At 42.0% G+C, this 16,948-nt stretch overlaps 1 protein-coding gene across 1 annotated transcript in view; it reads left to right on the forward strand.

Annotated features, from left to right (window-relative positions):
- The window catches only part of PXYLP1 (2-phosphoxylose phosphatase 1), a 49,077-nt gene that overhangs the window by 13,997 nt on the left and 18,132 nt on the right, over positions 1 to 16,948 (forward strand). Inside the window, exon 2 of the mRNA XM_082287697.1 lies at positions 1,367 to 1,498. Coding sequence (XP_082143823.1) covers positions 1,420 to 1,498 — 79 coding nt within the window. The 5' untranslated portion in view covers positions 1,367 to 1,419. The remainder of the gene's footprint in view (positions 1 to 1,366; positions 1,499 to 16,948) is intronic.

The following is a 16,948-nucleotide window of genomic DNA, read 5'->3' on the forward strand; positions in this document are numbered from 1 at the left end:
CCATTTATGGTGCTGTTGGCATTTGGGAAAAATACTGTAATGACTCTGGTTTCTTCGTTCTCAGAATCTCCAGATCTTTCCATTTTTCCAGTTTCCAAAAGCTGCAAAGGTAGCTGTCCAAATAAAATGAGATGGAAAGAGCTCAATCCTACAAAATGTATGAGTATAATGGATTCCACTTACAGCAAGCCCCACTGCCTTAATTTCTGTGATCACCACTTGTGCTCGTGGGTGCCATGGCTTCGTGTTGCTAAAGCCCCCTTGGGGCACCTCATACATCCCACAACTCTTTTCAAGACCAACCCCAGCAGATAAAATAAGTTCAATGATTCCTCAGACCTTTTCAAATACTAGTAAGAAAATTAATTGGGGGGAGGGGGCGGGATGAGGGGGAATGAGGGAGTAGAAAAAATGAGAATTTTGAGGTTGTGATTTTATCAGCACTCAGAGATTAATATCTTGCTGAAATGGTCAGGTTTTGGAGTCCAGAAGAGCTCTGGTAAGCAAATATATATTAATTACATGTGTATGTAAGACCTGTCATTCTCAAAAGCAGGAAAAATAAAGAGAGGCCTCTTCTGTGTGGAAATAAGTGCTGGGTCAAAAAGAAACAGTGATGGGGGGAAAAAGTTACTTTCTGTCAACATGTTTGAATGTTCTGTCATAAACAGGGCTCAGTTCAAAGGATCTGGGAATCTCAGAAGATTTCTTTCAAGACTAACCAATTTCCTGCAACACGCTGTCAGTGCTAGGGAGAGGCATCTCTTGCACATAAGAGCAGCTGGTTGTTTAAAAAAGAAAAAAAGGCATGTAGGGGGGAGAGCAACCCCCCCCTCAGCCCTTATATAGAGCAGTTTTCCACAGGAAAATGTACATCTGTGAAAACAGGGCACTTCAGCAAATTCCATACTCTTCGGAATGTCATTTTGCAAGGAAAAGTGTGTTTGGATGTTTTCAGGAGAGGGGTGGTTTTTTTTATTTTATTTTTGCAACAGGTAATGAGTTCTGAGGTTTTATTACTTTTTTCGTTTGTGCTATTGACACCTTTTCTTACTGTTTATTATCTTAAGAATTGTGGATGTAAGTATTAACCCTGTTTTAGCAGGAGGAAGGTTAATTTTATGGGAAATGGGAATCTTTTTATCTACCTGAAAGTTTTGTTCTGGAAATACAGTCAATCCTATTATTAGGGTGAAATTAAGGTGAAGGCAACTTACCCATTCTGTTGTTGCCAATTTGAATTGCCTTATGTGCTTGCCTTTGAGGAACAACTTGACTCTTGTCAAAGGCATATTTAATTTTTCTTTGCTATAGCTGATGCTTCCACATCTGAAATATATATTTGCCAATGTTTTGTTGTTTGCAGGAACCACAGATATCTGAAGATGAAACCATGAAGAGCAAGCAGAGTGAATAATAATGCTTTTCCGAAACCGTTTTCTGTTCTTGCTGGCCTTGGCAGCCTTATTAGCCTTTTTGAGCCTCAGTCTACAATTCTGTAAGTGTCTTCATGTTTTGTTTTCCACATATAGTGGTCTATAGGTGTGTTTAAAAATATCCATGATTTCATGTTGTTTAAGCATTCTTCCTGTATTGAAATACTTGGGGTTTGTTTTGGGGTTTTTTTGTTTGTTTGTAAGGATTTTTGTTTGCTTGTTTTCCAAAAAAATAAGAAACATAGTTTTGTGTGCCATATAGGAATCTGTACGATGTAGAGAGTTCAAATCAGGCTATTTTATTTTAAAAAACTCTGCATTTTGTAGTGCAGTTAAGTAATTTAATGCGATTGAATCCCTCCATGAAAGCAGGCAAACCACATTGGAGTGAAAACTGCTGCAATTCCTATTTTACATTGCATCAGACCAGATGGAATTGAGGAAACTGCTGTGAGAGGTTTGAGTGCTGGAACCTCTCCTGATTTGTACCCTCACATCAGGAAACTTCACACAGTTGAATTGGTTCATCACAAGTGGTTGGTTTGTTTAAGAACAGATAAATTGTGTTGTGCTTCAGATGAATTTATCGTGGGTCACTGCAGAGGGCTTTGCTGTCCTGATGAGTGAGCAGGAGGTGGTGCTGAAGGCAGGGCAGTGGAGGGGCACTGTGCCCTGTGGCTGATTACCCCGTTTCATGAGAGAGAACATTTCCTGGGTAAAGCCATGCTTTGTGATAATGTGGTCTGTACGAATGCCCAGCAATGTAATGAGTTGCTTTTGGAGGGCAAGTAAAAGTGCATGTCCATAGCATAGGATAATATTCTTCGTTGTTGTTGTCATCTTTCATCGTGTTTTAATGGGCACAGTCCTTCTGGGCTATGCTTTTTTTGCATAGAGTAAAAAAAACATTATGTTACATTTAGAATGTGTCTTTTGCATATGACAGACAACTTCAAAAAAGGGGGAGAAAGAAGATGAAAGAAACTTTGTGGGTTTCTGCTGTTATTTTTGTGTGCCTAAACTCATCTGCGTGTAGTAAAGGGACCTGTGGCTCTGAATTGCTTTTTGAGCCTCCTCTGGGCACAAGCCAGAGGGTCAGACTGCAGCTTGTTTTGCCCCTTAGGCTCGTTATGGCTCTGCCCTTGATTTTGTAGGGTTGGTTATGAATTGTGCATAGGGCGAAGGTCCTAGAGGAGCTGCAGCTGAAACATGAAACTGAATTGTTAACTAAAATGAGTTTTATTTAGAGATGAGGAGGTAGACATTTAGGAGAGTGAATCACATTTCATCTAAAGATAAAATTATTTTCTACTTAATTAGACGATAACATTTCTGCTAGAGATAAGGATGTTTGAGGGGTGCTTTAAAAAGCATGTAAACTGCAGCAGGCAGCCACCATGAAGCCAGTGCCAATACCAACACTGATACAGAAACTTTTACATAATGAACTGCAATACAGTCCAGTGGGAACCAAGACATTCAGGTAGCCTCATACTTTAACTTCTTCCAGCTTCAGGATGTAGAGCAGTTAGTCCAAACTTGGAGTAAAGACCATCTCCACAGCAAAACCAAAACTGTCTTTGATCACCTTGTGCTTCTGGGTGAGCTGTGCCAGCTGGGCAGCCTGCAGCTCAGCAGCTTGAGGTGAGTTACCAGTGCTGTCTTCATCAGGAACTTTGTCACATCCTCACCAGTGTCTGTTTCTGTCAGGAAACACTGTTTTTTCACATCCTCAGAATGTTTAACTTTGGGGCTGTTGAGTCAGGCTGGTCTCAGCATTCTTCAGCACCAAAATCAGCATGACCCCCTGCTTCTCTATGCTTTCATCACTGATAACTTTTGCAAATGGAGTAAAATTTGAGCTGTTTTACCCACACTTAGGCAGAGCATCCTGCTACAGGCCCCTCATGACAAGGCAGACACTGAGATCTGGAGCAGTTCCCCAGTGGAGCTGGTGCAGGGTCTGGAGCCCAAATCTCATAAGGAGCAGTTGAGGTATCTGGGGGTGTTTATCCTGGAGAAAAGAGGGCTCAGGGGGATGTTATCACTCTCTACAATTAGAGAGGAGTTTGTACAAGGTGGGGATCGGTCTCTTCTCCCAGGTAACAAGTGATAGGACAAGAGGAAATAGTCTCAAGCTGTGCCAGGGGAGGTTTAGATTGGATACTAGGAAAAATGTCTTCACCAAAAGGGTGGTCTGGCATTGGAACATGCTGCTCAGGGCAGTGGTGGAGCCACCATCCCTGGAGGGATTTCAAAGACGTAGATGTGGCACTTGGGGTCATAGTTTAGTGGTGAACGTGGTTAATGGTTGGAGCTGATCTTAGAGGCCTTTTCCGACCTAGATGGTTCTATGATAATATGATTTATGTTCATGGAATGAAAATGAGTGTTTATACATTTAGACTCAGGAAAATGTCGAAGCCACTGTTTTATTTTATTTTGCTTCAAGGGAGGTACCTCCTTGAAGCATTTGGAGTAGAAATGGATGTTTTATGCTGTTGCGAGATTGTGAATCTCTGTTAGCAAGCAGTGCACAGCTTTGTGGAGGAGGGCAGGTAATTTTAAAACATGCTACTGCCTTTCTAAGCATGGAATGTTCAAAATGTCTCTTCCTTTCTGTGATAAATTTGTTTATAAAAGAAAAACAGTAACACTAAATGTATAATTACACAAGTGGTACGTATCTTCCTTTTTTAAAATTGTGCATTAGGGCAGGGCATAACTCCTGTAAATGTTTGATATTTTATCCCTCTTGTCCACATGTGGAACTGTAACATTTGAAGCCAGACTTGTGAGTTGTAGCTAACTCTGAAGTGAAGGGAGTAGTAAAGGCCAAGCTCAGCTGATTTACCACAAGTTCTGACTCAATATTACAAACAGCCCACACTGGGATGGCTGACGAGGTCACAGTCTGGCTCATGCTTGAGCTGTGAGGGTTCAGGAATTGCTTGCAGCAGTTTGCCATCCAGTCAAAAAGAAAACCATGCTGGTTTACTTTAATAGACTGTGCTGGGAAGGGTCTGGAACTGCTTTATGAGCAGTGATTCCTGCAGCCATGATGAAGTGGAGGTGATGGGTATCGTGTCAGCAGTCCTATTAAGTCTGTCCTTGCTTGTAAGACAAACTCCTGAGGCAATTGTTTCAGAGCTAATAGTTGTCATGTCTTGAGTTTAGACACAGGGAGTGAAATGCTGGGGAAAACAACCAGTGTAGGACCTCACAATCTTCAGTGTTGGTAGGCTGGGGATGGACCCAGGATTGATAGAAAACTCTGTCCCGTTTTGATGTTTGTTTGTTCTTGGTCCTTTTATCTTCTGTTGTGGTTTATGAGTTCTGTAGTCTGCTTTCCTGTGTTGTTTTCACTACAAGGCAGGTGCTTTACATGGATACTAACAGTTTAACTTACAGGGTAAATCATGGAGAAAATTTCCCCCAATGTCTCTCTCGACAGCAAACAACAGCTCTGTGCTCTAAGTATTCTCTCCCACCAACAGTTTCAGTGGATGGAGATGGAGCAGTTGGCAAGGATGCAGGTCAGAAGCTGCCCTCAGAGCTCTGTCCCAGGAGTATAGCAGGCGGCTCTTGGAGCAGTCAGTTCGTGTTCGTCACATGTTGTGTGCTGGCTTGGATGGCTGGTCAAATGCCAGCTGCATCTTCTTCGTCTCCTTATCCTGGGAAGGAGGAGACATGTAAGCAGACTGCACTTTGCTGTGCAGCTGGAGACTCTTTTTAAACTGTAATAGTCATTCTGCAAGGTGATGTGATGCTGTGGATCCTGTAAGACACCCTCCTTCCTGCCAGGGTCCTCTGTCCTGTACCTTTTGGGCAGTGGGGCACCTGACTGGTTCTCTTTTGTACAGGAGCAAAAGGCACAGGGTCTCTGTACGATCTTTGAGGGCCTGGCTGCTTTCCTGGGAATTTCACTTGGAGCAGTGGGGTAAGGGAACTTTCTTCAGGAAGTCCTACTGTTTTCAAGCGCCATGTATTTATTTAGATAAATAATGCCACAAGTTATTTTTTTCTGCACATACCTGGTAGATGATGGCAGAAATGCATTTGAGACACATTTGAAAATTTACTAAAATATTCTAATACCTATTCATAGTTTTGCCAGGTTTGTTTACCATTTCTAGAAGGTACATAGGACACTTTTAAAAGGGAGTTTATACTTGCTGAGAACATACAAACCTGAGGAGTTCTAGGCATTTTTAATGTAGTTGTGTAGCCTGGACTAAGAAGCAAAAACTGGGGACCAGATGTGCCCTCAAGTTTGGTTTGGCTCTTAATGCATTGCACAGAGTGAAACCTGGAGCACTCAGCAGTAGAGGGAACCTCTCCTGAATGGCAAATCCCACTGGATTTTGTAAGTGTTTGAATTTTTAAATAGTGTAGGAAAATGACAGTGTTAAAAGTTAACACTAAAAATGTGTTCCACTGCTGGCTAAAAGCATACTCTGATGTCTGTGATGGATAATTATATCAATGGAGAGTTTGTGTTTGGGAAACCCATTGGATAGGGAAACTGGTTGACTTTCAAACCAAATATGACTGGCAGATTAAAGTTTTACTAGGAATTGTCATTGTTTCCCTTCTTGTTTTATGTTTGGGGCCAGATCTACATAAAAGGGTGAAGTATTTTTCTTATAGTGTTTATCATTCCACATGTGTTTTTATTATTCTCTTTGTTTACGTAAATGGTCATGGCTGTAAAACAGTTTAAAACTTCAGCATTAGAGACAAAAGGAGAGCTGGTTTTGATAGACTTGTCAGTTAAGGCTGTACTAAAATGTAATTGTGTTGTTTTTATCTGAAGTTTTAAGTGTTTTTCTTTGTCAGAAAAACTGCAGAATGAAAAAATGGCCTGTGCTGGGCTGTGGGCTGTATTTTTGTCTCTGTAAATATTATCCATAATGCTGTTGACTAAAAATGGGCAGTTTCCTTGGGTACAAACACAAAGAATGTATGTAGGGATACTTTATTCTTTTTTTGCCAGAAGAAGAGGTTGCAGTGGCTCAGGTCTTTCTTCCTTTTCCGTGCTGTGTAACATGCCCGGAGCAGTGCAAAGGGCAGGTAAATGCAGTGTCCCTGTGTTTCAGAGACAGAGGGTGGCAGCTGCATTCAAAGGATGTATCAGAATCCAGCTGTGGTCCTGCAGCCTCACTCTAAGGGGAAAAGACAGAATTTAGGACCCTGTCAATGTTAATTGCATTGGTTAGCCGTTAGGTCAGCTGAGGAACAGGAGGTTGCAAGTATGCCCGAGGAGCTGCTCTCTTTTTGTCCCGAAGATAGGTACCTGAGAACCCAATTACTGGGCAAACACAGGCCTTCCACGACATTAGAACATCAGTGAATGGCTGAGGGAGCCTCACGGTGGGTGTCCTCAGGATGTTTCAACTATTTATCCATGAGTTACCTTGAATAAACCAAACTGAAAGGCAGTTTAAAAGCTGGCTGTTAGGATGCCATGTGTAAACTCTGTAGAGTTTGCTCGACAGTGATTTTTTACTCTCTAATCAAAGGCATGTAAATTAATTTTTTCCATGAAATAAATATTTTTGTTTTATTTTGTTGCTTGTTTTTGTTTTTTTTTTTTTTTCTATTTACTGAAAGTCTAAGGAAAGTAGCAGTCAAGAGAAGAGGACTAAAACTATAGTGGGAAAGCATCCCTTTTTACAGGGATGCTTTTTATAACCCTGTGCCCAGTATCAGTTCCAGACTGTCCTTCTGAAGGCCCTGGCTCTTGGGCAGCTCTTTCCCAGGGAGCTTCTCCTCTGGTTTAGAGTTTGTTTTCCTGCATACTTTGATACTTTGATCAGTGGCTTAGGCTTGCCTTTTGATAAAAGAATTTTGGTATCTGCCAGTGCTTTTTAGGATGTCAGCCACTGCTCAGGCAGGGTGCTGGTTCCCGTCTAAAGTGTGGAGAGCTGTTTTATGCTTTTTACAGTTTTTTGAAAATACTTTCCCTGCCTTGATGGTTCAGGCTTGGGTGTTGGTATATCAGCATGTCTGGAAATGACATTTTGTTGTTCCAGTAATAATTTTTCTCTACTTTCTGTCATTTGATTTTGCACTGGAGCTTTTGGTTTTAAAGATGAGTCACAGGAAACAGAAATTGAGATTTTCCACAAAAAAAACCCAGCAGAGTTTTATTTTCTTGGCTTGAGCTTTGCAGGCAGCTCTTATTTACAAGGACAGTGTGGGCATCATATCCAACATTGAGGTGTTTGGGGCTTAGCCTGAGATCCTCACCACGGCTTCCTTCAGCCCCTGCTGGGAACCAGAGCCGTGGGGCAGTGGCTGCTTGAGTGGGTATTGCATTTTGCTGGTGTAGACAAGCAACTATATTTAAAAAGCCACAGCTTTAGAATCCTTGATGTAGAGAACTTGATTTTGTCATGTGTTACCAGCATATGAAATTAAAAGGAGAGCAGATACCTCCCTTCATGAATTTTGCCTTCAAGCTCATAAGCATGGCAAATTTTCCACTCATGAGAAGTCTCTCTGGGTTTTATTTTTGCAAGTGCTAATTTAATCTGAATTTAAGATTAAAGAGAAAAATGACCCACAAATAATAAGTCCAAGGCTTTGTGCATTTTAAGAGTGAGTGAAGAGAGTTAACTGTAAATATAGAGATTTTTGTTAAGGATCCTTTTTATGTTGTAACTGGAGATGTAAATAACTTTTTTGTGATTTTCAGAAGTGGTGGTATAATGCATCAGTACACCAAATGAACCCTTTAAGGGAGAGGAGATGTGATGAATGCTTGAAAATTATACTGTGAGACAGTCTTACTTTCTTCTACAAGAAATAAAGCAATCATTTCAAAATAGTTGCTTCAAATATAGGTCAGGGTTAGTTGCTTGACACGGGGTTTGACCAATGAAAGTTACTTGTCAGGCTACAGAACTTCATAATTCCTCTTTAAATATACATTCTGACTTCATCCATGGTGATTAGTTGGACTGTATTTAAGCAGAATTGATATGAACTGTTACAGCACATGTTTGAAGGCTGCTGTACAGTTGATTCTGTAGCAGTAGGTCATGTGATTTGTTTACTTTTGTCTTAGCAAATTCTTTTTTGTCATGAAACCAGTTCTCTGCCCTTCCTTTTTCACAGCTCTCAAAAGCCGAGTCAGGCTGCCTTACAGGTCGCTGCAGGCGTGTTTTGGAATGGCACAGCTGTCTTTTAAAGCCAATAAAATTGTTCCTAGGATTTTTCCATACATTACTTGTATACTGGGCCAAACTGTGTTTTAACAACTGAAACATTGTTCTTAAGCTTGGAAATTCACCCTATTTTGTTTGTAGAAGTAACAAATAGAGAATATTGTTCCTAATGTGCGGCTGTTCCATTCTTTATCAATGTTTGGTGAGTCAGGGTTAGTTCACACAGGTGAAATCTGCACAATGTAAAGCCTCGATTCTCACAAGAGCATGGCCCCTCTGTGTGGGGTTTGCATTGTAGCTCTTGTGTGGGGTTTTCAGGATAGCAGATGCCAGTGTAGGGCCCAGTCCCCCAGCCCTGACTGCCGGGGCTCTCTGGGAGATGGGTTCTGGGCTTTGCTCACCTGTGGGTGAGCCAGCGAAGGCAGAGCTCACCTGTGTCTGGTTCTGCCCTCCTTGCTGAGTGTTCCTGTTGGGGCTGGCTGGGCACTGGCAGTGATTCTCATCCCTAAAGGTTTGCTCTTTCCATAAGTGATTTCTCAGCTGCTCCTCCCCTTGCTTACAGGGCTGCCTTCCCTTGTACTTCTCTTTTTCTCATGTTGCAGAGATGATGACATCAAACCAAAACCTGGATGTCTTAAGCTAAGAAAGTAAATACAGCCTTGTCACTCTGGTTTTTTTTTAGTAGGAGCCTTGTTAATCTTTTGCTGTCCACGCTGATGTTAGACCAGTTTTCTGAGAATTCACAATCAATTCACACTTCATTAGCTTTATCCCTCTTACTTTTAGCAGAGCTTGTAGGACAATGTTATAATGGACTCATCATACATTAATCATTTGCTGTCCATTGTTTGAGATTTGGGTTCTGCATCTTCCTCAGAGGATGTTCTGACCCAAATTTCTCTTCCCTCCTCGTTCAGTGAGCAGAGTTTCAACTGGAGAGCACTAGGAGAACTACTGTAATGTCAGTGGGTATAATGCAGTTGTACTTACCCTGTTTCTAGGCCATGTGCAGTCTTTTGAAAAGCATGGAGGGCTACTTAAACTTCATGTTTGATGATAGGTTTGTTTCTCTGAGCTGTGCTTTGTGCCTGCCTTAATCCCCACTGTGCTGCTGCAAATTGAGTTGAAAACCATCAGGTTTATGGATGTGCTGGTTCCACTGTGTGTATCTGAAAGAGAGATGCTTAATATGCTTCATATAGTTGTTCATGTTTCTTCTTAGTCCTTTTAATTTTTCTCTTGCGGGTTATCTGTCAGGGAGTTTTGTTCTTTTATCTGTGCTTTTGCTGGGCTCTCATTGCTGAAACGATACAGCGACTGACTTAATCCAAAGTGTCTTGTCACTTGACTGTGGGGGTTTTTGAAAAATTTACTGTGTGTTCTTGGGCATGTGGAGTTTCTGTGATTAATAAGGGGTCTCAAACTGATTTTGAAGATTTTAATGTGTACAGGCTGTTTTTTTTTTCCTAGTAAGAGTAATCTCTGTTCCCAAAATCAGTTCCCTTTTAGCTTTTCAAAACTCATTTTCTGAGAGAAATGCAGTGCTTGTACATAATTAATGGCATTATGGATTATTTTAAATGAGGCAGGGTCTGGTTTGTATTTAAAAGACTGGGGTTTTTGTGGACTTGCTGCAGTAAAATATGAAGTCTTACAAAGTGGAAGTGATCTCCCTTCATAATTTTTGTGAGATGGTTGGATTAAAAGAGCTGGAAACATATGTGGTGTAATTTTGGGTTTACCAACTGTGTGCATTAAGGCTAAATGAAGACAAGAAATAAGATTCACTGTCTTCCTCTAAGCTGTTTATGGCAAGGGTCCCAAAGATACCAGTAATTCTCTAATCCAGAAAGCACTGTTCTGAATTCCTGAGATTAATGACTAGGTCTGTCATGGAAGGCTTCCCCAGCACAAAAACCTGTCAGGTTGTACTGTATTAAATATGTTGTTTTGAGGTTTGCTGCTGGCAAATCCATGGCAGCTTTCTGTGTCCTGTCCTGGTGTTGACAAGGACAAACAAGTGAGCTGGCTTGGCTTGGGTAAGCAGTGGCATATGGTGTTGAGATCACTTCCCTGAGCAGGTCAGTTTGTGGACAGAAAGCAGTTGGGATTAGATGTGAAACAGAAAAGTGCTAATTTAATGCAGTAGTGAAAATATTGATTTGAATTTGTAAGGCTTTTTACCTTGGAAGGACAGTGCTGTAGAGAAGTGCCAGATGTCTGTGGATTGTGTGGATTGTGTCTGACTGATGACATTAACATATTAAGCAGTTGGTGCCCTGTGCCTTTGCAGAGGCTGTGGCTGAGCTGCAGAGGCTGTGTGTGTCCCTGCCTTTGGGGTGGTAGCCCTTTGAGGGACAGACATCTCTGCCCCTGGTCCAGGTGTGCAGGCAGAGGTGCTGCAGGGAAGTGCAGGAAGCAGCTCAGGAGAGGTGATCAGAAGCTGCCTTTACCAGTGAGCAGATGTAGTTTGTTGCAGCCCAAAAGCTGCTGCTTTGGTGTTTTGACACCAGGGGAGCAATACTGGTGAAGATGTGGGCAGAGCTAAGGTGTGTTTTTAAGTCCCTTTATTTATTTGTTTTACCTGTGTATTTTGGGATTCCTGTTTCAATAGCTGGATGTTCTAGTACATGCCCTAATAACAGTTGACTTGAATGTCAGAAGACATTCTGAGTATTTTGGAATGCTGTCTGAGGAGATCCCTAAGGCAAAGAGGCATCTAGGATGATAGAAAACAGAAGTGCACACTTCCCCTGTGTGCAGGGAGCAATCATAGGGCTTCAGCTGCAGAGAGTCCATGTCAGAGATGTGAAGTGTCAGCAACAGATTGCTGGATAACAGAACAGGAGCAACTCTTGAGCTGTCTTGAACTCTGCTTTATGGGGCATATTTCTGTATCATTCCCTGCTGCTGTAGATGAAAGGGTCACTGAAGCCAGAGGATTTGCAGTCCATGTTCCTGAGAGTACTTTTTCCTGCATTTTCTTCTGCTGTGCTGAATCTTCTTGGCTGTGATGTTGGTGTTCAGTTCACATGTGAAATCTGCCAAGCATCTTTTTTTCAGTCATGTTGCAATCACTGCTGCACAGCTTCCCACTCCAGTAGTTGTGAGAATCATGCAGGACAAAAGGAAAAACAAACAAACACAAACAAGCCAACCTCAAACTAAAAGCAAAGGTCCTCACCCCCTGGAAAAGGATGGCAGAGCATTCACTATAGTGTATATCAGTGTAAAGCATTTGATCTTTGAGACAATGCTATGGAAATGGGAAGAGTTGCCAACAGTTTCTGAACACAGCTGATAAAAGCTGTTTTGAAAATCTGTTCCAGGACAATTCAGCTGGATTAGTTCATTTAGTAGTTGCTGTGTTCTGTAGACAGAAGCAGGACAATGCTTTAAAATCTTATTGCAATGCTCATGAGTCTTGTTGGATAAGCAGCAGTGGCTGGATCAACTGTATTTATAAAAATCATGTGCTCAGGCCATAATTCCCCCCTGTTTAGTTTTTGCATACTTAAGCCTTGTTTGGTGGCCCTCAGGACACTGATTTGACGTAGTTGAAGTCATCTCACAGCCTGATGAGACATGGCAGCTCTCAGCAGTAGGAGGGACTTCCTTCAGAGTGTGGTGTTTGTTGCCCTTCTCATTTGGGAATCCCAGTGAGCCTGTGGTAGGCCAGGGACCAACATAACTGTGTCACTGTAAGCACTGCTGAGGCATCCTGTTGCATCTTGTCGCTAAACCTGGAGAATGAGCAAGATGTGACTTGAGCAATGTGTTTATAGAGCAGCAAATCTGTGCTTGTCTGGATGTCCTGTAGGAACCTTGCCCACCCCCTCCAGTCTGAGTGTGGAGCCAAGCAATGGGGTAATTAGTGACATGCTGGAAAGGCAAAGCTTTAGTATGCATGTGTATTTATTTTAAAGAAAGTAGTACATTAAATTGATGAAAATATAATTCTATTCTGTGGTGAACATTGTAGAGTTTCAGTGCAGTAGGAAAATACGATGAAGTACAACGAGTGATTTTTCACTTTGGGCGGAGAAGTGGAAAGCGATTGTCATCTCTAGAGCTTGAAAAGGCTCAGATTTGCAGTCAGCATTGCTGTGTTATTGCTGTCAGGCAATCCTGGGAGCTATTTAAGCAATGCCATATGCTCCTCTGAATTGTCCAGTGAAAAACAATGGGGGGGCGGAGGAAAACCCCTAAAACTATAAAGCTCTTTTCAGAGCCACATCTGGACTTAATAAATGCAAGCACACAGTGTATAATTTAATGTATCTGCTTAAATTAGGTCTCGAACACAAGAGTGCAAGGCCTGCCATGCTGTGTTTGGTGCAAAAAGGATTTTTTCAACATATTTATTTTCCTCATGTAAGTCTGATTATGACCTTGTAAAAAAAATCTGCTAGCCATGCAGCTAATGTGGCTGGAAATAAGAAACCTGTTCTCTGCAATACTGGTGTGAGTGGTTTAAAGCTGGTAAGCTACCAGGCATGGTGGTTGTGTGTAGCTGTTCTATTTTATCTTTGAACATGAATACACAAGTACTGAAATCTGGTCTTTTGCCCTGACTCTGGTATGGAATAAGGCCCTGGCTCAGTACCCGTGACCTATGGCTCTGTGGGCAAGGGCTGCTTTTGGCAATTGCCCCAAAATGAGGAAAACCTTTAAAGAAGTTCACAACTTGTGAGCCGAAAAAAAGGCAGACAAATAGGCCTTGCCCCACTCCTGGAAAGAGGTGGGAGGGTTGGCTATTTCTGTCTAACTCTGTGAAAAAACAGCTAAGGAGAGCAGCCTATTTATAGTAGTTCTCAGTTGTCCATAGGGACATTTTCATCTCCAGGGAAAAACTTTAGGGATCTGAAAACTAAGAAGGCTGAGAACTCAGATGGCATTAGACTGAAGAATAAGCTTTTGGTTGCCTTTCATGTGAGAAAATGACACCAGGATTGATTAGAAAAAGTAAGATGCACCTACAAGTTGTAGCTGCAATTGTGTTATGATGTTCTGGGGAGAAAGCAGGGACTGTGGTGAGAAAGCTCATACTGGGGTGCATGTGTGGACTTCCATTTCTCTTGTGCGTGGCAGGAGAGCATTGTTAAGTCTTTAGGGTTTTTTTTCCTTATGTCCTAATGTCTGTGATTTTCTTCAAAACATGTGCATTAAAAATTTAAATACTCTAGAGCTCACACTTGTTCCCCCTCAATCAGATCTGACTTCCACTGGGTTAGCTGAGGACACCTGCAGCCTCCTAGTCTCCCTGAGTTCCCATTTTCTGTCAGTGACCCTGTGATATACAGGATGCTTCAGAAAACTTACATTTCCTACACGTTAAACAGAGGAACGGCATTTTCATTGCAAATTTCCCCTGGGTATTTTTCCAGTTGGAGGAGAATGGTTCTTCCTGTTGGCTGCCCCGCTCTCATCTCCAGCATGTTTTGGGTGGAGACCTGACTGTAGCTGAGTTCTCCAGGTGGAGAAGGGCAGGAAGGGACCTGATGCTTCAGGCTCTGTGGTGACTGAGTCTGCAAGGCTAAAAGAAAAGGGAAATCCACCTTTTTTCTTTATTAAGTCACAAGAAGTAATTGGGGTTGGAAATGGGACTGTGACTTCTGTGTTGTCACTATGAAGATGTAGTTTAAGGAACCACATGAGGAAGGACAAACATAGCACTTAACAGAATTTTAAAAGCAGCATTTTTCTAATAGTGACCCAAGTAATGCAGAAATTTACCCAACAAAGAGAAGTGCACTGAAATGGAAATGGACCCCCCCCCCAAAAAAAAAAAATAAAAAAAATCCCCAGCTATGTGAATTTAATCAATTTCTCTTGACATGTTAAAGTTTCTCTGTAAGAATTTGAAATATGATGTTCTGTTTCACAAGTCTGTGGCAGCATTCCTCATGGTCTTCCAAAGTAATTGTTTTTTTTGCTGTAGGAAGGGAGATGTCCATGTTCATTTGATAGGATCGACTGAACTGTTCTAGTGGGCTTTAATTTCTGGTGTCAGAATATGGTGTGCTGAAGGCCACAGCAGAACTGTGGCTCTGCAGTATGAAATGCAGGTATTCAAGGCTGCTCTAGCAAGCATTTTTCAGCACTTTTGATTAGAAACTCTGGCATGAAAAGAATATTTATTCAATGACATCTGCTGCTTGCTTGCTGCACCTAAATACTCTTCGTGAATATTTTTTTAAAGTTTGTCCTAGAACTTGACATGTAGGGTGTTGGCAATATGACTGTGCTGTAAGGCTGCTTTAAAAGTCTCTAAATTACTATGATCTCTTTTACAGAAGGAAAAACAGCAGCTGCAGTCACAGAATTGAGTGGGTTAAATAGGTGTATGTGTCTGGGCATGTGTCAGCCCATAACTCACCACTGGTGCTGAGTGTTTGCAAACTGTTGGAAACTCAGAGGACAGGATCTGTAGTCTCTGTTTTCTGTTTGCTCCCATTTGGCTGTTTAGTGAATGCCACGAGCTTGGAAGTTCCTGCCCTCCTTCGTACTGAGGTTGATGAATCTGTGTTTGAATCATCCATTTTTGGAGTTTGGGTAGGTAACATTTCAAGTGTGTAAGGAGGGGAGCACTTACCTCTGCTGCCCTGACACAGCTGCATTCTGAAGGCTGTACCTGTGTCACCTTGGAACACACACAATTGTTAGGTTGAAATATTGTGGAGAAATTACACTCCAAGGAACCTTCTTTATATTCTCAGGGGTTTGTCAAGGCAAAGCATTTTGTTGTTACTATTCCAGGTTAAATTTAAGTGTGTGCCCTCCTCCATCCCCCACTGTTCTCTCTGTTACCCACCTCCCCCATAGCTCCCTTCACTTTTTTTTTTCTCTTTTGTAGTTGTGCTCAGAGAATTTAGCAGCTCTGTGGGAAGAAGACCTTGAAGCTCAGAGCCTGTTCTGTAGTAGAGAGGGCTGTGGATGCCTGTGAACACATCTGTGCTTTAGGGCCCCTTGCTCCACTTGCTCCTTAACAGGCAGGACACTCAGCCAAAGTGGAGAAAATGGAAGGGCAAATCCTTGGGGAAGCAGAGTTGTGATGAAAGAAGTAGTTAAGGGATAGAGACTGCAAAGACACTGATGACTGTGATTCTGTGACTGTCACTCCTTCGACTGTCACTTCTTCTTAGGTTCAGTGTGGACAGGTCTCACATATAAAAAAAATTCCTCCTCAGGTTCTATAGGGCAAGAGGTTTGATTTAAAATAAAAATTACTGGCTTTTTTTGCTTAATTAAACTACATGTTCTTAATATACTAAAAGCCAGTGAAAATTTAAGACTGTAAAAGTTTAGTAGCTCCATTTATATTTTATATAAATATAAAATATAAAGCTTAGAAGCTTATGTTCACAGGCTTAGAAAGCCTTTTTAAAGACTTTTATGGTTATTTTTCATAGTAATACTTGATAGTTTGACCAGTGGTAGGTTAATAAGCCTTTTTTTGTGTGATTACTCAGCATTCAAATATAGCACATTAGTGACTGTGGCCTTATGCATATGGATGAAAGCCCTTGCTGTTAATACAGATCTTACCTTTGAGCCAGTCAAAGCCTTTATTTAGCTGTACAAAAGAAGAAAATGAGAAAGGTGCTGTTGTGTGTCACACAGGTGCACTTGAACTTCACGGATACCCAGATGTGCATTTGCAATCCAAGGCAGGGCTCTAAAACTGATCCTGGGGGTGTGCTGGTCGGGCACGAGGGTGGGGTTTGCCAGGACCACACCTGGGGCTTTTCAGGGACCTGACCTGGGACTTGCAGGGATCATACCCAGGATTACAGGATGTCAGAGCTCTGGCAGTGCTGTGCTCATGCTGCTTCATTTCCCCACTGGCAGCGTACCTTCAGCATTGGTGTGCCTTAGCTGCTTTTTCCAGATTGTTTTTCTTTACCTTTTCTCCCCACCTCAATTGCTTTCAAGAATTCCTGCCTCTTTTGGGTTGTTCTTCCATACACTACTGTTTTTTTCAGGGAGAGAGCAACTAGAAGAAGAGCTGGGGTGTTTAACCTGGATGAAAGGAGGCTCAGAGGGACCTTATCTCTCTCTACAACCACCTGAAAGGCGGTTGTAGCCAGGTGGGGATCAGTCTCTTCTCCCAGGTATCAAGTGACAGAACAAGAGGAAATTGCCTAAAGTTGCGCTGGGGGAGGTGTAGATTGGATATGAGGAAAAATGTGGCACTTGGGGACAGGTTTTAGTGGGGTTAACAACTGGATTCAGTGGTCCTAAAAGTCTTTTTCAACCTTAATGATCCTATGAATCTATGAAGTCCACATTCATCACCAGGCTTTCAGAAGCCTGAGCGTTCTGCTCTGTGCTAGGCAG

Source organism: Coloeus monedula (genome assembly GCF_965178545.1).
Source record: "Coloeus monedula genome assembly, chromosome: 10".
In the NCBI taxonomy this organism is placed as follows: domain Eukaryota; kingdom Metazoa; phylum Chordata; class Aves; order Passeriformes; family Corvidae; genus Coloeus; species Coloeus monedula.